General features: G+C 46.8%; 1 protein-coding gene across 4 annotated transcripts in view; it reads left to right on the forward strand.

The window, feature by feature from the left end:
• Window positions 1–20,828, forward strand: part of FNIP1 (folliculin interacting protein 1) — a 64,138-nt gene extending 43,310 nt beyond the window's left edge. For 2 of the 4 annotated variants that reach the window (XM_040573972.1, XM_040573974.1), the window contains exons 6-18: window positions 32–123; window positions 2,599–2,682; window positions 3,685–3,756; window positions 4,501–4,636; window positions 5,183–5,384; window positions 6,194–6,279; window positions 11,776–11,922; window positions 13,933–14,102; window positions 15,071–16,496; window positions 16,858–17,026; window positions 18,246–18,443; window positions 18,852–18,967; window positions 19,902–20,828. In XM_040573972.1, the coding sequence (XP_040429906.1) occupies window positions 32–123; window positions 2,599–2,682; window positions 3,685–3,756; window positions 4,501–4,636; window positions 5,183–5,384; window positions 6,194–6,279; window positions 11,776–11,922; window positions 13,933–14,102; window positions 15,071–16,496; window positions 16,858–17,026; window positions 18,246–18,443; window positions 18,852–18,967; window positions 19,902–19,980 (2,977 nt within the window). In that variant the 3' untranslated portion in view covers window positions 19,981–20,828. The remainder of the gene's footprint in view (window positions 1–31; window positions 124–2,598; window positions 2,683–3,684; window positions 3,757–4,500; window positions 4,637–5,182; window positions 5,385–6,193; window positions 6,280–11,775; window positions 11,923–13,932; window positions 14,103–15,070; window positions 16,497–16,857; window positions 17,027–18,245; window positions 18,444–18,851; window positions 18,968–19,901) is intronic. The other 2 variants (XM_040573973.1, XM_040573975.1) reach the window with 1 other exon arrangement.
• The last annotated feature ends 7,085 nt before the right edge of the window (window positions 20,829–27,913 follow it).

A 27,913-nucleotide genomic window follows, 5' to 3' on the forward strand; every position in this document is an offset into this window, starting at 1 on the left:
TGCTGTATGTTTTATTTTCTGGATTTTTTAGGTTGCAGGACAGTCTTGAGTTCATTAATCAAGACAGCAATACATTAAAGCCTGACCACAGTACGATTATGAATGGACTTCTTGGGAATATAGGTAATTACAAAATGATTTTATTTCCTATTATCTTTGAGTAATCACATGTTCTAGAATATGAAAGTCTTCTAAGTAGAATCAAATAAAAAAATCAGGGAAGCTAAGAACTTTACAGAAAAATAATGTTGATGAGGTTAGGAGGAGAATAAATTCAAGGAATTGACAGTGGATTAATATATGCAGCTATGCATGTGTATGTGAAAATACATAGAGAAATATGTTGGAAAATAACAGTCTGTAGAACTTCTAAGCAGCACATCTTAGATGAGGCAGGATTGATTCTTCCTGGCGTAGTTCCCCAATTTTGTTTTTGTTAATAATTTCCATTCTGTTCTGTACTCTGGCCACCTTAGCACATGTGGCTGCATATTCCGTACAAAGTTAACCTTGCACAGTTGCACTTTAGTTTTTGATCAGATTAGATGGATGGTGGTTTTTTTTTTTTTTTTTGGTCTGATCTTTGAAGCTAAGCAGTCTTGAAAACTGATTTGGAATCTTTGATTCTCAGCCGTCATGGAAGTGCTGTGGGTGAAGGCTTCACAAGCTTTAGATAACAGAGTGGAATTTCCCCATTTCCCCATGGAGGCAGTAGAGCTGATAGTAAAGATACTGTACTTGAATGCTCAGGTGGAAGCACGTCTTCCCTTTCCCTTGGTTTAGATGATCTGCTTTCCAAACAAAATGTCTTTTATGGTAGGTGGAATAAGGGACTTCTTTTTACAACTTATAGAATATTGCTGTCTGTAAAATATACTGTTCTAGGGTTGGAGGTATGGAGTGAATTTGTTGATTTTGTTACCCTAACTGGGTCTCTGGCTCTTCCATGGTCCTAATTCTTGTTGGATGCAAGTGTCTACTGTTCTCCTTCCCATTGACTTCAATGCACGGTGTAGAATTATTGAAGCTAAGCCTGAGCTTAAATGCTCTTCAAACTGAAGAGCTTGTATGCCTCATTAAAATCACTCCCACTTGTCCGTTTATGAAGGAAGCCAGTGTAAGAAGCTGTTAGGTGCTTCCTGAATTTACTAAGTCGGAAAAGTGTAAAATATATATATATGCATTCTTCTTCTTTTAATATTCAGCATTCCTTTCGGACTTCAGTTGTGATTTTCCACTAGTGCAGGTGTGGGTGAGGTGCCCCATCTATGACAGAAGGGAACCCGTCCATTTCTAAGGTTTTGTTTGTGGTTTGTGCTGGCAGAAGTGTTCGTTGTATGACCAGAGTGCCATAAACTGCAAACTCAAACTGGGGCCCTGCGGCTCAGGCGCGGACCGAAGCTGGTTTCGGTGCCGGCTGTGCGCTCCCAGGAGGAGCACCGCGGGGCTCAGCCGCTGGGCACCCCGCGAGAAGCGACGAGGGGGCTGCTGGAGGAGGATGCTGAAATGTCTGTAATGGAGCCGCACGGTTCTCAGGCTGTCGGAGAGCGTTTGTTTACAGTTCCCATTTCGGCGCGGAGGGAACCTTGGGTAAGGCAGGCACAGAGGTTAATCTGTAACTGCAGCGTTTCTGACAACTCTGCTAAATACCAGAGGCTGCTCCTGACTCGCCGACTCTTGCCAGGCTGTGATAGGAGAAGGCTCTATGTGTTTTGGTTGGGAACTATTTACAAGCTGCTTTTTTTAGATATGCTAGTTTTAAAAAAAAAAAAAAAAAAAAAAGGGGGGGGGGCTAGTCATGGCCTTTCCTCTAATGAGGAGTGAAGACCCAGGAGGACGGAAGGGAGCTTTGTGGGAGTGCAGCCTTCACGTTTTCTGTAGTCAGTAAACTTTGAGCAGGAGCTTCGAATCTGGGAGAGGGACTGGCAATTAACTCATTAAAACTACCCGTTTATTTCTTCCAGCTCTGTGTACAGTAAATACACTCTGCCCCTTGTATGTATATGGTCCGGTGTTACTTTTAATCCAAACCGCTAGGACTGCTAACATTTTATTTTGTATACAATCGTTTCACTACCCCGATGTACTGTCTCTGTTCTCAGAACAGCTACTTCGGCCTGTAATTTTCTCTTGGTTCCACCAAGATGAATTTATGCCTGCCTTCCCTCCCTTCCTCCCCCATTGCCTTCAGCCACGGCGTTCCTCAGACACCCCCCCAGTGTGGATGTTAAAACAAACATTGTGCTCTGAGATGAATCTCCTGTTTGTGATCAAGTTCGGCTTCGAGCCTGCATAAATTAATCATTTTCAACACAGAAAAATAAAATAAATAAAAGCCCATGGACAGAAGCCCATCCTTATATGGGAGACAGTGTAAAGCTGGCTCTATTATTTTTATTCTATACGTACTGTGCATTTCAACTATAAGCCATACTCCTTGACTCAACGTTCTTGTTAAGCGTAAGACCTATTTTCCTGCGTATGTTAGTCTGCATTTATGTTGGCTTATATCTTCTCCCTGCCCTGGCCCCCTCCCTACAGACTGTTCTGCTTTACTAACCTCATTCTTTCATGTGTATTTTACGTTTTGCCATGTAGGTCTTTCACAGCTTTGCAGCCCTAGGCGGGCATTCTCTGAACAAGGTCCGCTCCGCCTGATCCGGAGCGCCTCTTTCTTTGCAGGTTTGCAGTGTGCTGTGTGCTGTGCTGTGTGGCTAGTCTAGCTGGGGTGACAAAACATGGATTTGTAGTGCAGCCCTGGAAATAAGATTTTTTTTTTTTTTTATACAAAATGGACAGTGATTTCTGCTCTCTTATCTGTTTGGATACATGCTTTAAATCCTGAGGACAGCAGGTATTTAAATAGTCCTCTTTAGGGCTGCTTGGTTGCTTTTTTGCTTTGTTTTGTTTGGAAAACTTACATAGATTTAATACAGGATTTCATCTTTCTAGAAATAATATTTCACAATAGTGTCAAGCTATTTTGATCTGGACTGGTTTCAAATAAACTGTAAAAGCTAAAAGTAACCTAGGTTGATACAAAGTGGATTTTTCCTGCTTTTAGTGTCTGGGTCTTATTTCCATGGCTGAGTAGCTTCTATTTCACAGGCATATTTGTAAAATACATCACGTTTAAGTCTGTTAAGCCTGATACACTTTTGATCTTCTCTATATGCAGATTGTGAATCTGGATAGCTTATGGCTTAGATGAACAGCCAATACACTGCTCACAATTTCAAAGTATTTATTTTCTTCAGGACATCATTGTAAAATCCTTTTAAAATTATATACATAGTAGCTGAGAAGGCCGGTATATGAATGAAATCTTGTTGATACTGGTTTGTGGTTTTTTTTTTTGGTATATACACTGAATGCTACCTATGTGGCTAACATCTTTTTGGTAGACTAAAATTTTATCGAAAAATACCCATGTAAAGAAATAGTGAAAGTGAGCCTGGTTCAGTTTGTACTGAAGTAGGTGTATGGACTGCAGAAAATTACATATGAGCTTTTCAAATAAGTGCTTTGGCTTGTTCAGCTAAGCAGCCTTTCTTGGTGATGGCCTTGTGCAGTGCTGTTGATCTGAATTAATGAGCATGTTTTTGTTTCAATAATTACACGGAGATCTGCAAACAAGAAAGGAACTGTATATTCCCCTGCTAATTGGTGTTCCTTCTTTTACAGTTCACAGCAACCCTATGGATATGCCTGGGAGGGAGCAGAATGAGGACAGAGACAGTGGTATAGCGAGATCTGGTAATGTCAGTTCTGTGTATTAACCCTGTAGACTCTGAAAATATTAAGTACTATTGACTAGGTAGTCATCTGTCTTGTTACTGAGACATCTAGACATCATCAAATAGCTTTCCTGAAATGTGACCGTTGTTTTTTGTTATATGTAAGCATTAATGTGTACAGAATATGTATGGACAAATACCTTAGGCATCCAGGGTATTCCATTAGGAACGTCACAGGGCTAATCTGAACAGCAGTGCAGTTTATTAAAGCATACTGCAAATAAACAAGCCAAATTAAATGTTGAAATGAGTTGCAGTATTTCTATACAACACTTGTTATGTCTTTACCAAATTGAGGAGGATAGTAATGCTAAAACATGCGTTTGCCTTCACAGTACCTCTCCCTGCCCTCATTCAGGATATTGGGCACTGAGGGTGGAAAGGCCTTTAAAAGATGTGATTAATGTTACTCTTGTTTACAAAGAATTTATTTCCCGATGCTTGGGGTTGATGAGCAAGGCGCAGCCTGTATGTTGCTTATCATATAAAACTGCAGGACTGTCCCACCCTTGTAGTGCTTGTATAGCTTGTTAATGTTGTTATAAACTGGTTATTTTTAGATAAGAAGCATTGATAAGCAAAAGAGAAGGCTCTTGATGAGCAACACCAGTTTATATTCAGGGTCATAGTTAAGTTGCTGGTATTATTTTCCAAATATTCTTTCTCCTGGAGAGATTTTTATTTACTGCTCTTATTCTTGCAGCGTCTCTTAGCAGTCTGCTCATCACTCCGTTTCCATCTCCGGGCTCTTCATTTAACAAAAGCTGTGCTAGCAGCTACCAGCGGCGGTGGCGTCGCAGTCAGACTACCAGCTTGGAGAATGGGGTCTTCCCTCGATGGTGAGCTGGGCGTGATACTGCTGGTTGCTTCCCATAATTTTCTACCATTGTCAGCTTGATTCTGCTCTTGCATATATACACCTGTTCTTGCTGTTGCTTTCTGTGGGGCATTTACAAAGGTGTAAGTCAGGCTGCAGTTCAGTACCTGACCTTTTCAGTATCCATTTTCTTCATGCCAGTCATTGTTTTGCACTAATGGGAAAACCTTTAGCAAAACATAAACCTGTAGGCTGTACTTTTGAGGATGAGAAGCCCTAAAATCCTACTCAAATTCTTGGCAGAGGTAAGAGAGAACTAGGATGCCATATTCTAATCCCACAAATGCTTTGAACCTGGTTCCAAATTTTGTGATTGCAGGATTAATTAATGATTGCTTTTAAAGAATTGCAAAATGGGTGTTATTGAAGGGTGTTATTGCTTTGACAACACGTGCAAACAAATGGTGTTTGTTGAAGTTAAATGTTCTAGAATTTAATTGCACAGGAAACCAAGGTACAACTTTAAACGGTGGATTACATTAACTTTCTATTTTTTCCATGCTTCAAGGTCCATGGATGAAAGCTTTAACTTGTCAGATGACAGCTCTGGTCCTAGCCCAGGAATTGTTAGGAAGAAAAAGATAGCAATTGGAGTTATTTTTTCACTCTCAAGAGATGAAGATGAGAACAACAAATTTAATGAATTCTTCTTCTCACATTTTCCACTTTTTGAGAGTCACATGAACAAACTGAAGAGTGCAATAGAACAGGTAAATGCAGTCTCTCTTGATTCTTGCACTTGTGTTGCTATACGTTCCCCCTCAGCCCTTTCAGATTTAATTTCTGACTCTTGTTACTGGTTTACAAAAGAGGGATCAATTTGCTGCCTGCTATTGGAACTGCACCAGAAAGGAACTTTGCTCCACAACATCTTTGATGTTTCTTATTGCTAGCAAAAGCAAAGCACAGGGTGAGGACAGGACATGTTGCGTTGTGCTACAGGGATTGCTGAAAGCTACAACAGTCATTAGGCTGTGTTGGCTCCCAGCAAGCCCAGGATCAGCCATGGGGGAAAGGTGCTTTTGAGGCCACCTTTACCTCCCTGCTTCAGCTGTATCTGAGCATTGTGGATTACAGGATAAGAGCCTATCTCTAGGATATTCCAGAGTAAATAAATATCAGCTTCTCACTTTCCCTATGCTTTTTTTTTCCTTTTTGTTTTAAGCCCCTGATTCTGATGTGTAGGAAACTTTCAACCGTGTGGTTAGATTTGCTTCAAATCTTTCTTCTAGGAAATACTTAGTGGTTACTTCGCCACTGCAATAAAAACTTTGACCTCTTTTATGCCTCGAATGATTAAAAGCACTGAAGAATTAGAGGCTGCAAATGCATGTGCCTCACCTATCTTCCCTCAGATATGAAAGTTGGCACTTGTACCATCATTTTATCACTTAAGAAAAAATTATTTGCATGACTGGTTCCATGGAAGATAAAGTCAAACACATGACTTTGTTTTCCATTTTCTGTGCTTCTATAACTATGTCTGGTGTTACTTATCTGTTTAATGATTGTTTTCAAGGCTATGAAAATGAGTCGTAGATCAGCTGATGCCAGTCAGCGGAGTTTGGCATATAACAGAATTGTTGATGCCCTTAATGAATTCAGGTGAGCAGTTTGTCTTGTATCTTTTGCATCTGTTTCTTCAAAAGCACTGAAGTGGTTTAGAAGGACCTCCTCCTTAGTGCAGGATTTTTTAGCCCTTAGAGTTCTTATCTGAAAGGGAAAATGTTCTTGACACCTTCTAGAAAAGTACGATGTCCAATGTCTTCTGTTAAAGTTAAGTGCCATAAATGTATTGGTGATAGCAAGCCATTCTATTCTGTTTGTGGTTTTAGATTTTGTCAAGTGCTTGTGTCCGTAAGGGTTGAGCATGAGCAGGGCACAAGTGACCAAGGTTTTGTGTGCATTAGGTGGTAATGAAGCTCCCAGCAACCTCTTAAACTGAGACCCAGCGAGAGGGCTATAACTGCAAGCCCACGTTAGGGAAATCCTCCTCTAGTTGATATTTTCTTGATGTATGAACAAAACAAGACGTTTACCCCGCTCTAAGTTTTGCTCTAAGTGAGTTTCAGATAACCAGCTACTAAGAAGGAGGACTATCATCTTCACACAGAAAAATGCACTACTGCTTGCTATCAGTACCTGCAGAGAGTCTCTGTTCAGCAGTTAATATACAAAGTAATGCAGATAAGCACATCCCTGGCATTTATCTCTGTGTTCTTTCCATAGTTTAAGTAATGGGGAGGGAAATAAAATGAAATCCGTCTGTTTCAAGTGATTCATCTCCTCTCAGATGGGAGTGGCAGCGTGCCTCCTTTTACAACCAGCATTGAGCTACTTCTTAAAGACGTTACACAAGACAGGGCTCTGATGCTTTACAAAGAAAATTGTCATCAGGATGCATTTTACTTAACATTCTCACTGATTTTTCTGTAGTGCTGCATGCTACCTGGATGCCATGAAATAGGTGGTGTTGCAGGAGGAAGGCACAGTATTTTTTTTTCTTATTTTTAGAACCTCCCGCCAGGGAAGTGTCGAGGGAGGGCACAGGATGTGTTCGGCAGGGACAGGAGGCAAGGCAGAGAGCACGTGGGCCCACAGCAAGAACGGGATGGGATGAGCTGTGCCAAGAACCGGAGCAGAGGGAGCTCGAAACTTTTTGAGAGCCGCAGACTCTGCCCAGGGGGCCTGGGACGGGTTAAGCAACTCTGAGCAGCCACGGGCTTCTCTGCTCCCCCTCCCGGTTCTCTTCTTCCTCTCCTCCCCCTTCTCACCCCGAGCAATTTCTTTGCATTCCCATCCCCTGATAACACCATCTGCCCAGCTGTTTTCCCAAAACTTCCCCCAGATCATCCCGCCCCCCCAGATACATTCGGTGGACTTTGTCCCTTCTTTTCCTTCCCAGCTAAGCGCTCTCAGGGTGGTGGAGAGGGCATTGTGTCCAGAGTCAAAAGCAGGAAAAATGAGTCTGAAAACACCGTGCTGGCTTTTTCCTCCTCGAAGGGAGGTTCACGGGGCTGTGCCCTGCAGGGCAGGGAGGTAACGTCCCGTGTCCTGTGCCATCCATCCCCTCCAGGGCCCAGGGTCGGCTGTCTCGTCTCGCCGAGCGTTGTAGGATGCGGTCCCGCGCATGACCCGGCCGTTGCGTAACCCGCGCTGGGAGCACGTGTGTAACTGCCACTTGGTGCAGAGGTTTCCATGGCTATACAAATATTACTCCTTAATAGCGTAGCGAGGTAAATTAAACCCGGTTTAATTTTGTGTAAATGGATTTCCCGGGGCGGCAGACTTGGGCGATTCTGTTTTTTGACGGAGCGCGCTGGGAGGCGGGCAGGCAGCCGGTGCCCCCGGCTGGTCCCTCAGGCTGGCACGGCCCCGAGCCCTGCACCACAGCCTGCTCACCGAGAGGAAAGCCTTCTCGTACCGATAGGAAGCCTTCCTGTACCGTGCAGGAGCCTTTCAAAGCAAAGCAATATGCCTATAGTAAGAAAAAAAGGCATATTTAAATACCAGAGGCTGGATGCGAAGTTGTTTTGGCACGGGTTCAGCAAACCCATTTAGGCCACTATTATCTCTTTAGGCGTCTGCGTTCCCACTGAAGTCACGGGGAAGTCAGGAGCCCGAGTCCTTTGGTGAACCTGAGACTTGTGTTGATTTCTACCCTCTTAAGCAAATTCCGCTGGAGGGAAGAAGGGTGCTGACTGCAGTGGGTTGGTGTTTCTAAAACATAATCCTGTGCTGCTTTAACTCCTTGCAGGTGTTCTTTTTTTTTTTTTTTTCCCTTTGGAAGGAGAACTTTTTTTTTTTTTGAAAATGGAATTTCAAAGGAAAAAGGAAAACACAGCTGCTTTCCCTGAAAGGCCTTGGCTGCTTCCACAAATCGATGCTATCGCCACGTTTGCCATCAGCGCGGTGCCCAGCCCCAGGCCCACCCTTGCGCCACGAGTCATTTTGCGACACTTTTCACTTTGTAAAGCAACGATGGATTTAGCTATTAACACTTGACTTAAAGGCTTAAAACTCTCTGGATGTCAGATGTGCAGACACATGACTTATGAAATAAACATTGCGACTCCCCCAGTCCCCGAGCCCAGTGCCACACTCCGATAACACTGCGCGTGCAGCTGGCTCATACCTGCGTGGCAGAGACGCAGACTGGCAAGGAAGCCCTGGATGCAGGCCTAGGGAAACACCTTTCTCCACTTTCTGGCAGCCACGTTTGATCTTATTTTATGCCAGTAATTTTTAAGCAGCTTATGGTGCTGTGAACAGTGGTGGGTTTTGCTGGGCAGCGCTGGCAGCAGAGCCCTTAGGGGTAGCCCCGTTCCTGTGCTCCATGTTGGCTTCATTTTTAAGAGGGGAAAAGAAAAGGGGGGGGAAAATTGAGGGCAGGAGGGTAGCGAGCAAATTCACAGCCTCTCTATGTCGTGTTTTCACTTTGGAAGCAATACCCAAAGCGATGCTTGGCTTTGTCACGACGTCGCAACCGGTAGGTAGCAGAGCAGCTCTCAGCACCGTGCCGGGGGCAGCAGCGCTGTGCTGGTGGGGACGGGGAGCTGCAGAGAGCCACCGGCCACCGCATCCACCAGCTCCTGCCTCGTGGGTCCTACAGCACCGGCAGAGCCGTCCCGCACCACCGGCGCAGCAGGAAGCCGAGCGGCAGCAGCTGACCCGCGCCTGGCAGCAGGGCTGGGCTGGGCTGGGCTGTGCCGTGCCGCTCGCCTCCCAGCCATCTGCACCCGCAGGGCATGTGAAACCCCAGGGGGCTGCCGGGAGGAGGTTGTTTAGGTCTTGTTTTCATTCGGCTGGTTGGTGCTGAGCTGCGAGGTGTGCTGGGTGTAGCGGTGGTTCCTGAGGAGCCCCCCCAGCCCCTGCGCGCCACCAGCCCTCGCTCCTGCCTGTGCTGGGTTCAGCCTCCCTGAAGCATTTCCAAATTTCAACCATTTGTAATGCACTGCAGCCCCCACCAGAGCAGGGTCTCCTGTGTGCACGGGGACGGGGGTGCTGGAGCACGGCTGGGGGAGGGGGCTGCTGCTGCAGATGGTCAGGAGGGGTCGACTTCAGTTTTAATTGCTAGCGGGTTTTAATGTGGTTAGCTTCCCTGCAGTGTGTTTTTTTATTTTATTGGTTTGTTTTTTGGTATTTTTCTGGTTTTTTTTTGTTTGTTTGTTTGTTTTTGTTTTTTTTTTAACAGCCGAAGGAGAGCGTTTCCCTGCGTGCTCGCGGAGCTGGAAGGCATTAATCCTTGCCCTTGGTGTGTGCCGAGGCTGCTCGGCAGCGAGGGTTCCCTGCGCTGCAGTCACATGCCTGCTGGCCGCCCGCCAGTGCAATCTGATCTCGCGCTGAGGAAACACTATCAGCTGCAGATGCAGCCAGGGTTACCAGAATAGTAAATAACGAATCACAAGACCCGGTCTATCTTTTCAACGAAAACAAATATTTTAATATGTTGGGTTTAGTTTAGAAGTAGTTTCTTTTTTTCCAAACAGCGGAGCTGCCTGCTGCAAGAGGCTCGGCGCGGTTAGTTTGCATAGGAAGCAGAAACGAGCTTTATTTTAGGTTGAGTTGTTTCATTTATCTTCAGCTTCTCTGGTCAGCTGTGTCTGCGGTGTACATTTTGATACTTGTCTGGGGCTTTGAAACTCGTCCAGCTCCGAAATTCCCAGTCTTGGGGTTTCTCCCTTTATTAGGGCCCCCTTACCCTCCGCTCCAGTTAATGGGCTGTGAACAGAAAGCTTTCTCTCGGTAATCCCATCTCCAGCCCTAGCTCTCTGCTACCAAGGCGCTGCGTTCCCAGCCCGTGCCCGGTGCTGAGCCGGGTGCTGGGGGGCTGCTGGATGCGACCCTGGCCTCGGCTTCCCCCTCCCCAGCCAGCCCAGGGGGTTCCCTGCCTCTCCTCCTGCTCCGGTGGGAAGCTGTCAGAAAATCCGGCGTGTAAGGAAGACTGGGCTGATTTTGACTGTTGTCAGCACGTAGTGTGGATGATGTTTTTAACTGAAAATGCTAAAAAAAAGAAGGCAGAGAAGGGCCCAGCCTCTCTCTCCCCGAGCAGCCAGGGGCCGCCTGCCCTCCTCGCCCTGTCCCGTCCTGCCGCAGCCTCGGTGCGCGGGGCTCTGCTTCCTGCAGGCTTTCACTTTAAACGCTCAGCCACCGGAGGTTTGGCAGCTGCTGCTCGAGAGTGTTTGCCTGCCTGCCGTGCACAGCCATTGCTTCAGTTCTGGAAGTGTCTGTGAATTTTAGGCCAGCATGTCCAGAGAGGAGCTGTATAAATCAGGGGTGTTCCTAGACATAAACCCATGTCCTGTAAAACGAAAGTCTCTCCTCTAGAAAAAGCAGTACATGAGGTGGGCAGAAACCTGAATCGATCAGCCATTTCCTTTGTTGGATTTTCTTTTTTTTTTTTTTTTGAGGCTTATATTTTTAGTGTGATGAAAACATAGCTCCGCGTAGTGTCGTAATGCAGGCGTTGTGCTTACAGCAAAATCATAATTTGGTTTAGATCAGGAGTTTAGCAGTAATCTGAGGGGGTTTAACCTGGTATTTCGCTGCAAAACCAGAGTTTTAATCATATATTTACTGTTTTCTCTGAAGTCAAAAAGGATGTGGGTAGGTGCATAATCCCTGAAGCTGTGGGGTAACTGATTCTGATGCATTTGAAGTTAACGCAGAGACCTGGGCCCCTTCCCTGCAAAGCCACGTGTTGGTAGGTTTGGCGAGGAGAGGCACCGGTTGTTAAAGCAGGGGGGAAGTTTTTATAAAGGCATTTATAAGGCATTTTTATAAAGCAGATGCACATAAATTCGCACTAGTCACCAATCAGCTATGGAGGAGTTCTGTGTTTTGAATGAGATGTAGTGAAAGCAGGGAAGCAACCACAACAAGCAATCATTCATCTCCGTCCATTCAGAGCAGGGCAGCCGCTGACTTTTGTCAATGCCCACCGCTGTGCTCGAGGTGGGCCCGGTCAGATGCACCACGTACCTGGGAGGTGTCGCTCTCCCAAGGGGAAGGAGCGTGGATTTGTTGAGTATGAATTATCTGAGTAGGGATCTCTGCCTGTCACTGTCTGGTTTAATTCCAGATTTATTTATTTTTTCCTAGAACGACCATTTGCAACCTCTACACTATGCCGCGGATCGGGGAGCCCGTCTGGCTTACTATGATGTCGGGGACACCGGAGAAGAACCAGCTGTGCCATCGCTTCATGAAGGAATTCACTTTCTTGATGGAAAACGCTGCTAAAAACCAGTATGGTGGATTTTAGTTTTCACATGTATATGTGTTTATGCCTTTTTTTTTTCAAACGATTTTTAGATCAATTTTTAAATCTTGGTAGTAAGTGAGAAAGAATCAAAAGGCCATCCATAAATGCATTAGTTTTTAAACAGAAATATAGTAAGCAAGTACCTCCATTAAATGCCTCCTTCCATAATCCTCTAAATCCTGGTAAAGGCTAAACATTTGAAACGCGTCCATAGGAAGCGCGTGATGGGTGTGTATGTCTGGAAGGGGATGAACATACCTTTTGAAATGCATTCATCTACCTTTCAAAATCGGTTATCATATGATGAGCAAGGTTAGACATTCAGTAAGAGAGAGCCACGTGTGTAATGCTGTCTGACCGCAAATTGCTATTAAACCCGACTTCTGTAAAATGTCCCTAAAGAAATAGTTTGCTTCGTTAGCATTCACCTTTCTGCCCTCTGGACAAAGCCCTGAGCAGTTGTTAAAAACTGAGAAGGAGAACGCTCTTGATAAACTCAGCAGGATCTGATAAATTTACTCTTTTGTCAACAGTTCATCCCCTTTCCCCAGGGCATGAATAGGGGAAGTTTTTTAAGTGTTTGTCTGTACTGAAAATCCTAAAACGAGCACAAACATGTGGAGCTCAGTGGGGATGAACAGAGAGCCCAGCTGTTAGCTCAGGGGAACGTGCTGTGGTGCGGTGGGGAAGGCGCAGCTGCAGGGGAGGTGGCACCCGCTGCTCCTCACAGAGCCTTCAGTTTTGCCACCCGGGGTAATTCTGTCATCTTTTCCCTCCCCCAGACAGGGAGGTCACAGTTAGTGGGCAGTGTGTGCACTTTCTCCTGCCTCAGTGCGAGGGAGAAACCGTAGGGATTCGTGAGGGGCTCAAATGTGCCTTCCTAAAACAAGTTCCCGCTGCACTGGAAGCTTTTCCCCGGGATTAGCCTCTTTCAGTCCCTGTCACTCTGAGCCCTGTGCTTCTTATTTACATTTAAATAGTCATTTGTTTGGGTTTGTTTGGTTTATTTTCAATATAGCAAGATTTACACTGATGGAAGCCAGAGGAAAATCAAGCCCTGTACCCTTTGCAATCTGGTTTTAAGTCTGCTTTCCTCTTGTGGCTGTCTCTGCTCAGGAAACAGGGCTAAATTTAAGCCGTAGGGATTGTGATAGTTGTCAAATATTCAAACAGCATTATTTTGAGGCTTAGTGTCTGTTTTCCTCCCTGGGCACTGGAGCTGCTGCAGCGGCCGCCAGCACCATCTGTCGGTGCGCGGGAGGATCTTGGGCTGAGCTGCCACACGCTCGTCCTGCAGGGAAGGGGGACTGGGAGGGAAAGGCTGTCCTGTCCTCCTTGGCAGCAGAAACTGTGCTCTGTTGCTACAGTAAATCACATAATCAACACTTTTCAGAAAGCTTTTTTGCCTAGCTGGTGAAAACTGATTTGCCTGTGTAAGGACAGAGCCTTTCAGGCTGAGCTCTTTCTTTTACTGATGGTATTAGGGAACCTGGGGGGTGGTAGTTCTGAAAAGGAGCAGCCATACGTGCTTAAATTGCATCACAGTTTTATAGAACAATACAGTACCTAGCTACTTTACAGATACGACAGCAAATATCATAGCCTTCCTCCTCATTTAATAGTCCCAGACCTTAAGGATGTGGGATCTGCACCTTGGAGCGGTCGTGTCACAGCGGCCACAGAGTGCCACCGTCTTCCTACAGTGAACAACAGAAGTCGGTTTTGAGGTGTTTTACAACACAGAGCTTTCAAAATAGGAAGTCTCATAATTATTGCCAAAGAGAGGAACTGGGTTGCCACAAGTTTAAAATATTTCATTGTACTTTAGATGTCTGTTCTAAAAAAGAGCTCTGCAGGTGTGGGAGAGGACCAAAAGTAAGTCCTCTGCCTTTGTTAGGCTGTTTCTGCCATCCATGACCCATGCAGACCATGGAGGTGCTGTCAGTTTAACATGTTTAACCTGGAAAACATGCTGTTCAACATCTTACTTTCAGGTTTTTACCAGCCTTACTGACTGCAGTCCTGACTAACCACCTGGCCTGGGTCCCTACGGTCATGCCGAACGGCCAGCCACCTATACGAATCTTCCTGGAAAAGCATTCTTCCCAGAGCGTGGACATGCTGGCCAAAACTCACCCATACAACCCGCTGTGGGCACAGCTCGGTACGTGGCAAACATCTCTAAACCATGTAAAAGCGCTGTGTAAATGGGTACGAGCGGGGTGATTTTTATGGATGCTTGTTTCTTTTCCCCCCACAGGTTAAAAATTTTGTTTCCTACTCAAAACAAAAGTATGTATTTCAGGCTCAGAGGTATTCACTGTATTTTTTTATACATGGTGTATTTTTTTGCAATATCAATTGTAAAATGGCACCCAAAAAATAAAGCCCTCTTTAGTCATCTATGACAGGTCTCTTAAGGTCACCTGCCCTGCTGATGATGGAGGATTCTGGTCCTTCCCTTGTCCTCTCTGTATAAAGAAACCACGTTTTGGTATTTTGGGATGCTGCTATTAATAAGCCTGATTCTAGAAAGAATAAATCGAAGAAATTCATCTTTTGAGGAGAAGTGGCCATACTGTCAGTACAACAGGCAGAGGTGAACCTGGAGCCCAGTCTTCCAAGCTGTCAAAAAACCCGTATGACCCATCGGAGGGCTCAAGGGGAAGGAAAGGAAGAAGGCTTCAGCTATGCAGCTGCCACTGACACTTTTTGCCTTCGTTCTGGGCATAGGTTTGTGTCTACTGACAGCCTTCTTTCGGTAGGGAAAAGTTCAGCCCAGTTTCCAGACTATCCAGGGTAATTCAGAGCAGATGCCTCCTCTCTTCCCTAGCTATATAAGGAACCTGGGAGACCAGCCTCCAGAGCCAGGCACTGAAGTTAGGTGGTGCAAATACTCCCCAATAGATGAGATCAGATGTCTCCCTACCAGCGTGTCATCTTACATACGATACCAGCAGCTTCATTAGAATTCTCCATATTAAAACCAAAATACTGGCGTAGCTGTCCTCTTCTGATTCAGTATTTTTCTGCTGTGGGCTTGGCCTTTGAAAGATGGACGACAGTTGTCCATTAGAGGAATCATTTGTTTTAAAGATGCAAAACATTTGTCTGTTTTATTTCCTGTTCTAGGTGACTTGTATGGGGCTATTGGATCACCTGTGAGATTAGCAAAAACAGTTGTGGTTGGCAAAAGGCATGACCTGGTACAGAGATTGCTTTATTTCCTCACTTACTTCATCAGATGCTCAGAACTTCAAGAGACACATCTTCTAGAAAATGGGGAAGATGAAGCCATAGTCATGCCTGGAACTGTTATAACTACCACGCTGGAGAAAGGGGAAGTAGAAGAATCTGAGTATGTGCTTGTCACCATGCACAAGAACAGGGGCAACTTGCTACCGAGGGAGTCTGAAGAAATTAGAACTCCCAACTGTAGCTGTAAATATTGCAAATGTCCGATTTCCCTTGCACAAAACATAGAAGGTGTTTCACAGCAAGAGAGAGAAGACACGCAAAACACTCCTAAGGTAGAGCTGGAAACGTCTTCAGACGAGAGCAGAACTATTGTTCCTGATGATTGCCAGGAAGATGCTGTTGATGTTAAGCCATCAAGAACCTGCCTGGACACTAACCTGGAGAGCGTGGTGTGCGCAGGGGCGGCTTCACCAGAAAAACGTGTATCGACAGAATCTGGTTTAGAGCCAACAGCAAATGTGTGGAGGGATGAAGACCCGCTGGAATCGGGCAACCAGGCAGTCAGCGCAACAAGGTCACCCGGTATAGCTGTGGAAAAGAAGCCTCCAGATAAGCTCTTCTGCGATACGTTTCCTTGCAGTGCTGCTGAAGCTCAGACAAAGGTGACTTTCCTCATCGGAGACTCCATGTCACCTGATTCAGACATCGAGCTCAGAAGTCAGGCAGTAGTGGAACAAATTGCGAGGCATCACAGCCCGCCAGCAGCGGAGGAAGGAGTGTCTGCTGATCAGAACTGTGAAGCTAAACAAACTGGTGAGGACCAAAATAGAGACTGTGGGACAACTGAACCCTTTCCTCAAGTTGCTAGCGAGCATCAGAGCTGGAATCCAAACCCATACAACGCTGAGAGCATGAGTCTGTTTGATGAATATTTTACTGATGACAGTTCAATTGAAACCCGGACTATTGATGATATTCCAGGGCAAGCAGCTACGGACCTTCTTGCTCACAGCAGTAGTTTAGAGTTTTCTAAAAACCTGTGTACAAAGACTAGCAAACCACCTAGCGAATTTTGTAAATTTATGGACTCCGTTCAACAGGAGACATACAAAATCTGCTTTGCTGAGCAGGACCAAAGAGAGAAAATCTCTATTCGTGTCCCCCATGGGGACAGAGAAAACACAGAGAAAAAGGTCGCCCCGGGAATTGATTGGGACATTCCAAGAAATGAGAGTTCAGATAGTGCCCTGGGTGACAGTGAGAGCGAGGATGCTGGTCATGATCTAACCAGACCAAGCAGTAACTATTACGGAGGAGAGCAAGAAGATTGGGCAGAAGAATATGAGATTCCTTTTCCCGGGTAAGTACTATTCAGCAGAAATAGAGACCAAAAAAGATGCAGCCTCTTATGTCACATGTTGGGAGGAATGCAGGCTAACTTGGCATCAGTGGTTGGAAAAGTGTCTCTTGAGCTTGCTGGTTGTAAAAGAATATGGAGAGATCAGTGGTCTGGAAAAAAATATTAATTGTGCATTGTGATCTTGGCTCCTATCCTTTTCTTCCACAATGGCTGACTGCAAAAGCCGACTTTAAAATGTTTCTTTTTAAAAATTGCTTGAATGGAAGTTAAAATAGATATGATAAATGTGTGAATGCAACCTCTTTGAAAGCTGAATTTGATATATATGATTGTACATCTCCTTGATATGCCTTTCTTACAGGTCAAAATTAGTTGAAGTGAACTCTGTCCAGCCCAGTATTGCCAATTTTGGAAGATCCTTACTGGGTGGCTACTGTTCATCGTATGTCCCTGACTTCGTTTTGCAAGGAATAGGAAGTGATGAAAAGCTGAGACACTGTTTGGTGTCAGATTTGTCTCATGCTGTGCAGGTAATTAAGCTATATTTGGTAAATGTGTTTGTCGCAGTAGGAAAGGTAAATATTTTCAAACCCACAGATCTGCAGGAAGGGGAAACGCTTACTGTCACAGCTCTCTTCAGCTGTCTCCACTCCCAGATCACCATTTTTTTTCTCGTTTCTCAATTAATGTACTTGAAAAACATTGTTATTTCCCTGCAAATCTGGAGCACAAAAACTTAAATTCATGCTGAAGAAGCCACCCGAGAGGCCTGTGGCCTTGGGAAGATGGATCTCTGTGCTGAGCCTTAGAGAAATTGGAGTCTTGCAGACATTGCAGCCCGCTGACAGCCGAGTGCCCACAGGATGCAATGCTGCTGAGCAAGATTAAACACGGAGGCTGCTGTGCGTCCCTTCCCAGGCACGGAGTCGTGCTGCAGTGGTTGTGCTGAACTCCCTGTGCTCCCCCAGGACATCCCCCTTCTGTGCACGTCTGGCCACCGTGCTGCTGCTCGTGGGGCACGACGCGTTCCTGCGGTGAGGCCACCAGCAGCGCTCAGTCCTGCAGGGACACCAGCTCCTTTCGGGCTTGTCACAGCTTCTGAGGGTGCTGGCTTTGTGGGGAGAGGGGAGACCGATATCAAACGAGAGTCCTGGGGGGGCTTAATGAGCCAACAAGATGCACTGGGGCTCCTTGTGCCGTTCTTAAAACCTCCCTGGCTCCTCCTCTGAAGAGGAGGCGAAACGTGCTGGAAGGAGGCGAGCTGAGCGCAGGCTTAGCTGGGTGCTCCCTCTGCTGGCCCTCCTGTGACAGCGAACCAGTGCCAAGAGGGAAGAAAGCTGGCCTCTTGAACACAGCTGTGTTCAAAAGCAAGTTGGGTTTCTGGTGCTTTCAGTTTTAGCGGTTTAAAATACAAACAATATATTAAAATATGCTTTAAATAAGTGCTCATTTTTACCTATATTCAGTCAGAATTCTATATCAAATACCAAAAGATAAAATTATCAGCCAGTGCCACACTCACAAGTCTGGAATAAAATGTTTGATAAGGACTATCCTTCCAAGACCATGCCTTGCTTACAATAAAGCTCTGTTTTTAATGGATGGAGCACAATTCTTAGCACGTTACCGTGCCTTAGATGAGGCGGTGTCTGGGATGCTGCCCCTGCAGTCCAGGGTAGCGATGCTTTGTGAAGAAGCCAGTGTCATTTGTTGTTCTCAGAGTTCTGCTATTCTTTTTTTTGTTTCTAGCATCCTGTTCTGGATGAGCCGATTGCAGAAGCCGTCTGCATTATTGCAGACACGGACAAATGGACGGTGCAAGTGGCCAGTAGCCAGAGACGGATGATCGATAACAAGCTGGGAAAAGAAGTGTTAGTCTCCAGTCTCGTCTCTAACCTGCTTCATTCCACTCTTCAGCTTTACAAGCATAATTTGTCTCCAAACTTTGTAAGTATGAATGAAAATCGAGGGGGTGATGTTCTTAAAGCATCCTTTCACTTCAGAGGTTAAAGATGTTGTAAGGTTCTGCTCAGTTTAGTTGTGCATAGCCACAATTTCAGTAGCCAGCACATCCCCTGATGTAGCTGCCTGAGCTGTCTATTTAAACCCTGCTCTGTATTCAAGACAGCTGTCTCATTAATTCTGATTTAGAAAGCAATCAAAAAACTTCTGCTCAAAAGTGGGAGTCTTGCCAGTAAAGAAAGATCTGCTAATGTGTTACTAATTATTCACCTAGACACGGGCAAAGAAAAGGCAGTAGATGTGTGGAGTCTGGGGTGTTCTGCTTGGAGGCTGTGTGCAGTTTGGCCACGGCGCTGTGCTGTCCCTGACACAACGTCTTTCTTTGCTTTCTAGTGTGTTATGCACCTGGAAGATCGGCTGCAGGAGCTCTATTTCAAGAGCAAGATGCTGTCTGAATATCTCAAGGGCCAGATGAGAGTTCACGTCAAAGAGCTGGGTGTTGTGCTGGGGTACGATCACTAACTTCCTGGTGCCAAATCCTCCGCCTGGGTTTGTTCTAAGCACAGAAAATGGATTCCTAAATGGGACTGGAACCGTGGTGTGGCATAAATCACCCATGGCTGCAGGCTTCTCCTTAGCCATTGCTTGATCCCGAGGACCCCCCAGCCTCTCTCTCTTCCCTCCGGGCAGGAAGCTGGGCTCAGCACTCCAGAGCTTATCGGACTCGTTCCTTAGTTGGTCAGTGAGCACTGAGCAACGTGGGGCACCCGAGTCCTCCAGGTTGACTTTCCCTGCATGGCAGAAAACACCCTCCGTGTCATGTAAGGCACATAATATGTCTCCGTGGGCGTGGGGCGCAGGCAGAGGAGCTATTTACAGGGTGTTTATAGGAAGGCTCTGAATATCTCTGTGCAGGAGAACAGGGTGAGCAGCAAGGCACACGGAGCTGGAGACGGGGAGCAGCTGCAGCGCTGTGCCAGGGCTCCCTGGTAGCGGCAGGAGTTGAGCCTGGCTCTCTGCTCCCATGATTTGTTCCCCAGCTGCTGCCCTTACTTGGAGGGCAGGAGGGGATGTGCTGGTTCTCCTCCCTCCATCTGCCGTCTCACCTCTTTGTTGCCCCTGTGAGAAACGAGGCAGGTAGGAGCGCAGCGCAGCGGTGCCGGTGCAGGCCTGTCACCTGTCAGTCTGAGCAGGCACGTCTGGAGTGGATGCTAAAACCACCCGGTGGCTGGAGTTTATAACCCAGCTGGCAGTACCGCATTAGGAGAGAAGCACGATTGGCTTTAATTCTACTCGGGGAATGTCCTGCCACTCAGAGCTGTGCACACTCACAGCCCAAGTACAAGCACTCGGGCTCGAGCAGGCAACAGAGTTACTAATGCACTTGTTCAGCCCAGCTGTGTATTGGGTCAGATTAAATGTGACTCTTTTGCTTCCTTTCAGGATTGAATCCAGCGACCTCCCTTTACTGGCAGCTGTAGCAAGCACTCACTCTCCGTATGTTGCGCAGATACTACTCTGAAATGCCAGAGGGCACAGACGTTTACCTTTTCCCCCTGGAAACAAAGTGGAAGACAACTTGTTCTGGATCCTTTCTCTTTGCAGCAGCTGAAACAGCCTGCTCGCTGAGCTGCGCCATCTCCATATATGACTGCACATCGTGCAAACACTTGGAGACTTTTCCTCTCCCACTTGGTCTTTTGTAAAAAAAAAAAAAAAAAAAAGAAAGGAAAATGAGTAAGCCCAAGAGTTCAACCACGGAAAAGTGAAGATCTTAGCAAAAGCTGAAGATCTGCATTTTTTTTATCAGTTTCTGCCACAATGGCTAACTGTAATTTATACTGGGGAACGCAAGGAAGAACTGCTTTGAGAAATATTTGATGCTATTGCCAATTATAAACTTAACAAGAGAAGGCAGCAGCTGTCTTCAGACTGGCTTATATCGATTAGGATCGTGTTCAGATCTGTAATTCTCAAGCTACAATGATTTGTAAACAACTTCTACTTTTTCACCTAGTAGTCAAGTTCTGGATACTTCCCAGAGGAAGAACAAGGGTTGGAGGGGGACTGTTTTGTTTTGTAAAAAGCTTATTAATGAATGACACTCAGCTCCAAAATTTATTTATGATCTTTCTCCTGAGGAGAGGGAATAGTAGGGGGGACAGGGGGACAGGGAGGAGGCAGGGAGAGGCCAACGGGCAAGCTAAAGGTGGAGATTCTCTTTCTTGGCTGGATGTCGTAACCAGTATTAAATGTTTATAATGTTTAAATGTTGCTTTATATTAAGTGATGCTTTTTTTGACAACATAATCAAAATGTTAGGGAAAAAAAAAAAAAACATTGGCTGAAGTTTCCCCATGGGGCCCCCAGGATGACATGACTATTACCTCTAACTTTTTTATGGTCTGTAATGTTCTTGCAACATCATATTTTTACAGCAGTCAGCCAGCTATTGAAATAACGAGCTAGAAGTAATTGTACCAAAGCATTGGGGAAAAAATGAACAGACTCTTACCCTTAATTGCTCAGGTAACTAATTGATATATTTTTTAAAACCATTCTACAAAAAATGAACATTGATTACACCATAGAGTAGTAATATCAAAATTATTTTTGAACAAAGTATACCCTCGATGCAGATGGCTCTAATCCCTTTTCTACTCGCTCGTGTAATTACCAGCAGGAAATGTTGTTTATTTTATTCTCAGCATTTCTCCTTTACTCAGCCATCACCGTTTTGTCATTGTATATACAATAGTTGTAAGAATAGCTGATGGAACCAATCTGGTGTAAGTAATGTAAATATCCAGTGGTAGGTGGATTATGTTTTCAAAGGCTCTACTACCTCAGTTTAACTGGACACTTCATTATGGGCTTTTCTTTGCTTATTTGTCCTAGCAGCCAATTCATGTTGCTGATGTTTGGTTCTGTTTCCATTGATTACATTCAGTGTATTGGGCTTCATGGATTATCCACAGAAGTAGGAGATACGTGTTCACTTGGTCACTAAGCTGCATAAATGATTCTACAAATATGTCATTCTGTAATCATATTTTCAATAGCATAGCACGCCTTCTATTGTTGTTTGCAGAGTTATTTTAAATACAATCTATTTTAACCATTTTATAAACTTGAAAACAATGGGAGAGATCCCTGCCCCACTGCTCTCAATGACAAAACTCTCCTTCCTTCCTTTGCTGGGGCCAGATTGCACCCAGGGTGGTTTTTCAGTGATATTTCAAATCTGTAACTTAAGACTCTGTTCCAGGAAACACCTACATGGGCAAACCTGCACCAATTTCCATGCAGGACAGAGTCGATGTTAGCGAGCAAACCCAACTTTAATACAGGCAGTGTCATCTGAAACTCTTTTGTATATAAAATCTGATGCTGACTGCTGCAGGGAAGAAACTTGTGTTTATTGTGTGATCTAAGGAAATGTTTCTCCCCTATTCTTTAAGCGTCCTCTCTTCGCCACACAATTGTATTACATCTGGCTTTTGGAATGAGCACAAAATGCAGGGGCCCGGTTGTGTAAACACATTTTTAAGGAAATATAGGATTGAGCTCAGAATCCGAATTTTTAACTCTTTGCTCTGACACATGGCGTAGCCGATAGTTCCGATTCTGAACGTTGTGCATAGGCCTGCAGCCGTAACCTGATCGTGTCGGAGCCGCCAGGCTCGGTGCTGCCGGGTGCTGGCGCCGTGGTCCCGATGCCGGAGCCACCGGCGGATGCGCTGCTGCTGCTGCTGCCGCCTGCGGTGTGTTCTCGGACGTGTTCAACCTGAGCGCGTGGTTTGGGAGCTCCACGCCATCATCGTGGCGCCTCGCAGTTGTGCTTACAGTGCGTTGGGACAGGACATATCATGCTCTCCATTTAACCTTCAGTAGGCAAATTGTGGGTAGCGCTTTGAAGCGGATTTGACTCTGGAGCACGAGAAGCCCTTGCACAGCTTGAGATTAGCGTTAACTTGAGAAGGAGAAGAGAGTTGGTGTTCAGTGGCATCCTTCTCTGCTGCCTTCTGCCTGACACAAGCCATTAACATCGGCGTAATGATTTGTTTGGTCACTCCAAGGCGAAGAGGCCACGGATGCGGCTTCCTCGCCGTGTGCCCAGGGGTGCCGGCTCCCCACGGCCCCGCGCGGCGCTCCCGGCAGTGTTTATTTATTGCCGTTGTGGTGAAAACACGAACGAAGCTGTCGTGTGCCGGGGAGGTTTTCTGGAAGTGAACTTCTAGGGTACGTGAACAACGTGGTACGTGTGTCGATTTGGTAAATAATACAAAAAGGGATCTTTTACAGGACTGTAGCGTTGGCTTTTAAAAAGTATATCACGGTTGTTTATGTGAATAGACGACTAATGCGTTTGGTTTCTTTTGTTCCACTATTATCAATCTCCATTAACGTCTTAATTTTCTGGCTGAAAACTAAGTGTACTAGGCACGCAAATTGGCAAGCGTTTTTTGTTTCAATTGGCAAACACTGGGCTGCTAAGAACAAAAAATATTTCAAAGAAAGGATTTTACACCTTGCCTCTGTTTTCCCTATGAGATATTATAGATGTTTTATGACAATTTTTTTGCTTTCTCTAAATTATTTAGATGGTGGTACTTGTAAAATGCTGGGTAAAATGTACATACTTGTTCTCTCTTCTGTTTTTGTATATATTTCCCAAGATGTGCACTTGTATTATAATAACCATTCCCAATTTTAGGGGAAATTTGTGCAATAAATACAGTATGTCAATTTATTTCTGGAATGTTCTGTGTATTTTTTTATACTTGCAGTAAGAGCGTGCTGGTGACACTAAAAGCTCTAACCATCTCAGGCTTGACATCTGTGCGCCCCTTACCACACGTCCCTTTCTGGGTCTGCTTCGTGGTGCTGCAGCCATTTTCTTCGGGGTCTCTCAAGGAACTGGTCATTTTGGATGGAGGTTTGTGCTCGCTGTCCCTTCAGTTGTGAATGGCAATGGTGCAAAAAGGGGCAGCAAAAATGGTGCAAAGGGGCTGTTCCGTCTTCGCTGGTGCTGGAAGAGATGTGTGCATAAAGCAGCGCTCTTCTCTCTGGGCTGTACATCGTTCCGAAATTTGCCTGCGAAGCGGATTGTCCCCCTAGCAGGGTGTTTGTAATTACTTCCCTACAAGAGAAGAGAATTTTGCACGGAGAATTTTGTGTTAGAGCAGATGATCATGAGGTGTCCTCCTGACGTGGGATGCGCGAGGTTAGTGGGGATCATGTGTCTCCGCGTGGGTGTTTGGCCAGAGATTATGTTAGCAGTAAATTCAGCAATAGAATCACTGCAGCGTCCAGAAAATGCTGATGGTAATGCCCAGAACTGATTTCCCTCTTAGATCTCCAGCCAGGCAGGGATACAGCACTCGCCAGCCACTGGTTTTTCATGCATTACTCCTTTTCTGGAATTCCCTTGATTTTCCTGATACAAAGGAGAAGTTAACTAACTGCTGCCTAGCCAAAAGCAGGTGTGCAAGCGCCGCAGCACCTTTCACCCCCTGTGCGATTCCCCGCGGCTCCGCAGAGCAGCAGGTGGCTTTGTCCTGTGCGGCGTAGGGCAGTGTAACAGCGGCACTGCTCCGGGGGCGCAGGGTGGGAGGCAGCTCTGCATGAGCTGCGGTCTGCACGAGCACAGTGCTCGTCCTGAACCCCTCTTGTGTTCTCTCTGCAAATGTGGTGCTCAAATTTGAGCGTTTACCATTACAAACAGTGGCCTTGTAACTGGAGTTAAATGCAAACGCACACCCTGGGGATGCGCCTGTCTTTCCGAGGCTGTGTGCTGAAAGTAACGCCTCTGTTTATGCTCTGCAGTGTGCACATTCTGTTCCAGCCATCCCCTGACTTTTTTCATGTGCTACAATAACAGCTACAGGCTTCGTACACCAACTGCATATTCTTCTTGTCTTGCCTGTGTACAACAAAATCATCTTTGCTATTGCTACAGGCAATTCGAACTGCATCAGTGCTTGGATTTGGGAAGTGTCGCTAGCTCGCTGGAGATGCTGTTTTCCCGGAATCGCTGCTTTTCAGCTTTGACAAAGAACCACGAGTTCAAATCCTGGTAGGATCTCTGCAGGCTTTTAGAACAGCATCTGATTCCCCAGCAACGTGGGCTCTGCCCTGAGACCTCTGCTGGCACAGAAGGTGCTGGGCGAACGCCCCGACCCTGTTGATGCCCCTTGAGGTCGGCGCTCGGTGCCGAAGCTGGCGGTGCGAGCCCCTGCCCCTGGCACGCAGGCGGTGCCACCACGGAGCCTCCTGTGGGGCTGCGGATGCCCCTGGGCCGTGGGCTGGGAGCAGTAGTGAGGGACGGCGTGTTGGGGAGGTGCTGCGGCCCTCCTTGCCCCGGCAGGACTCAAGGCACCACGGCTGGGCAGCATTTTCTGCCATGGCACCATCTGCTGACCATCCCGCATGGCCGGGTGCATCCCACGGGCTGCGTTAATGCCCCTGGAAAGGAGCAGCTCCCGGGGAGCCTTCGGCCTCGTGCCACCCCCTTGGGTCTGGCACGGGTCCTCTGCTCTCTTGCAGCCCATCGCCGCCTTGGAAGCATAGCAGCACAAGGAACCATGTCACGCCCCTTTCTTTGTTTATTTTCATTACCAAAAATATTTGTACAGCAGCAGAGTTGTACTTTAAACCTCCGTCCGTTCCAGCTGTTTGTTCCCAGCTGGAGCTGAAGACATCTGCTCGGCGGGGCGGGCATCACCGCGCACGTTTCGGCTCCAGCTGCGCTCCGGGGCAGCCGGCCTCGGCAGGGCACGGGGCGCTCCCAGCACCCGTAACTACTGCGCACCAGAAAAATGCCCAGAAACAATGTCAGCACGTAGCTCTTCCTGTGCTTGGAGACGTTACCGGTGAGGTGCACGTGGCCTGAAGAGCTCCACAAACCCTTTGCAGGCCAGCTCCTGGCTCGCCTTGGCCCGTTACCAGCCGAGCGCCCACGGGATCGGGGGCAGCCACCACCACAGCCCTCCCACTCTGGCCCCACCAGCAGGGCCCTGCTCGGTGCTGGGGGCTTTGTTTCCAGGCTTCCCCCATCCTGCACTTTCCAAAGCGCTGAGAGAGGGGAACTTTCCCCAGCTGCCCGCCTTTGGCTGCTCTTGTTTGGTTTCCAACCGCCGTAACCAGAAGCTTGCTTCAGCTGGGGCTCGTTTCGCTCCTCAACTCCCCAGCGCGAGCTTTGGTGCTGAGCAGCCCCCGCGCGGGCAGCACCGTGCTGCAGAGGTGCTTGTGAAGGGTGACCTGGGGAAGAGGGTGCAAAGAGGGCTGTGAGCTTGATTTTTTTCCTGCCAGAGCCACTTCTCACTTCGGAGAGTTTAGATTCATTCGAAAAGAATAGACGCGGTAATTCTTCTATAATTATTTCAAAATCACAGCCATGGGCAATTACGTTTTTCAATAGCTTATTGAGTGCGCTGAATCCTAAGAAATTAAGCACCAAATTTTCAAGGAGTAGATTTATTAATAGCAGCTGTAACTAGAAATCCTGCCTAATTTTGATCACTACCAAAAGAGCAGAAAGAATAAGGGCTCCTGTTTGCATGCATTACCAGGAAGCCTGATAAAACTGGAGGGAGATATTCTCGGCGAACAAGATAATTACAGCTGTGCTGCTTGTGCTGCAATAATTAATGATCTGCGCTTTATTCCACAGGCTTGTTTTTCTTGTGCAGCTCAAACAGTTTAATAAAGGTCTTGATCTCTGTCGTTTCACATGACATTGTTCTGATGCTGGTGAGGCTGCAAAAGCCATCAGCCTGCAGGCAAATTTATTTTTCAAAATAGGGTTTAAATCTGCAAACCATTTCTTAAATTATAGGTTAGCATAAACCAGGCTCTTCCCATGGAAACAGAGTTTTTTAAGAACTAAGGCTTGAAGTGATTCGGTATTAAAATCTGAGACCCCATCCTCAGCTCGAGAGATCTGCCCTGCATCTGGCCGACTGCATCCCTTCGCAGCCGTGAATTCCCATTCCCGTTTTGGGGGGGGGGGGGAGGAGGAGGAAACAATCCTTAACCTAAACACAGCTTTTCAAAGACGTCGTAGCGGGCTGTCACATCCTCGCCTGTGTTTTCCCAGGCTTGCTTGCTGGGAAACTGCTGACCCCGCTGCGCGCAGCTTCCTGGGGCAGGTTGCCCCCCGCCCCGCCGAGGAGCCGCGGCTTTTGGCAGCGCTCCTGGGAGCCCGCACATACACAGGAGAAGGCCCTGGGTTTGTAACCACGCTCAGCTGGGGCAGTCGGAGGGGAAACGTCCTCCATCAGCGGTGTCTGCCCTCCGCCTTCACCGCTGGCAGTCAGAGCACGGGAGCTCGTTAGGCATCTCTAATTAATTCGTGACTCGGCTGTTTCCTGTTCGGACCATCCAGTGGGGAGGCAGCTGAGCATCATTACTGGAGCATGTGGCGGTCTTGGTGTCACAGGGAGGAAATTACTTTCTCCAACAGGATTGCATCCCCTCCTTGCCGAAGCGTGCCCGTGCTGTCACCAAGGATTTCTGGACCGCTTTTCCCGGAGGGATGTGGAGCTGTCACCTCCCCTCTCGTGCTGCCGCTGGCACCCATCACCGCTCACCGTCGGCGGTGCCAGGCCCCAGGAGCTGCCCCGGCCCCGCTGGTGGTTCCCATCCGTCCCTCCTCTGCCTCCTGGGCGCAGGCTCCTGTAGAGCTTTGCTTTCTTCAGTTTCCTATTGAATTACTCTCGCTGCTGTTCTCGGTTGCAGATCCTTTACCATTTGTGTGCATCCCACTTTTAGACCGCAACTGGAAAAATCTCCGGGGTGGTTCCTGCTACCTCAAGGTCTCCTTAACTACAAGCCCACAAATTGTTTCCATTTCTCTCGGTCTCTTCTTAAAAAGTGCAGCTCGTTTGTAATTCTCTCCTGGAGACAGAGTCAATTAGTAGTTCACAAAATAGCAACTGCTACTGCGAGTGTTTATGTAAAAGAAAACACTTCTGCTGCAGAGGCAGCTCTGCCCTGGACAAAGCCAGCAGTGAAACCCAACTGTTTAAACGCAACGCAGACATCTGTGGAAAGAATCTGCCCACTGGCCAAGACTCCGAGAAGAATATCAGTCACTAGAACAGTTTGAAGAATTCAGCTGCTGAGATGTGTGCTGGTAACACCCCCGGCTTTCAGCTCGCTGGGATGCCACTGAGAGCGTTCCTGGGGGCCGGGGGGAGCTGGGGCGCTCGCAGGGCGGCTCCTCTGCGCGGCGTCAAAGCACAGGGAGCCCAACTCCATGGCCCAGGAGAGTCAGAGTTTGCTGGTTCAGTTGCAGTCGTTGCACACGCGATTATTAAAATCATCTCTTTCCTTGACAATACTGCTCTTGGTGCCGCAGTGCTTCTCGAAGTGAGTGTCCACAGGCCAGGCAGATCTCTGCATGAATTTCATCGCGTTCCCCTTTTGATGGAAACAGCAAAGACCTCTCC

This window comes from Cygnus olor, chromosome 14 (genome assembly GCF_009769625.2).
Source record: "Cygnus olor isolate bCygOlo1 chromosome 14, bCygOlo1.pri.v2, whole genome shotgun sequence".
NCBI lineage: Eukaryota > Metazoa > Chordata > Aves > Anseriformes > Anatidae > Cygnus > Cygnus olor.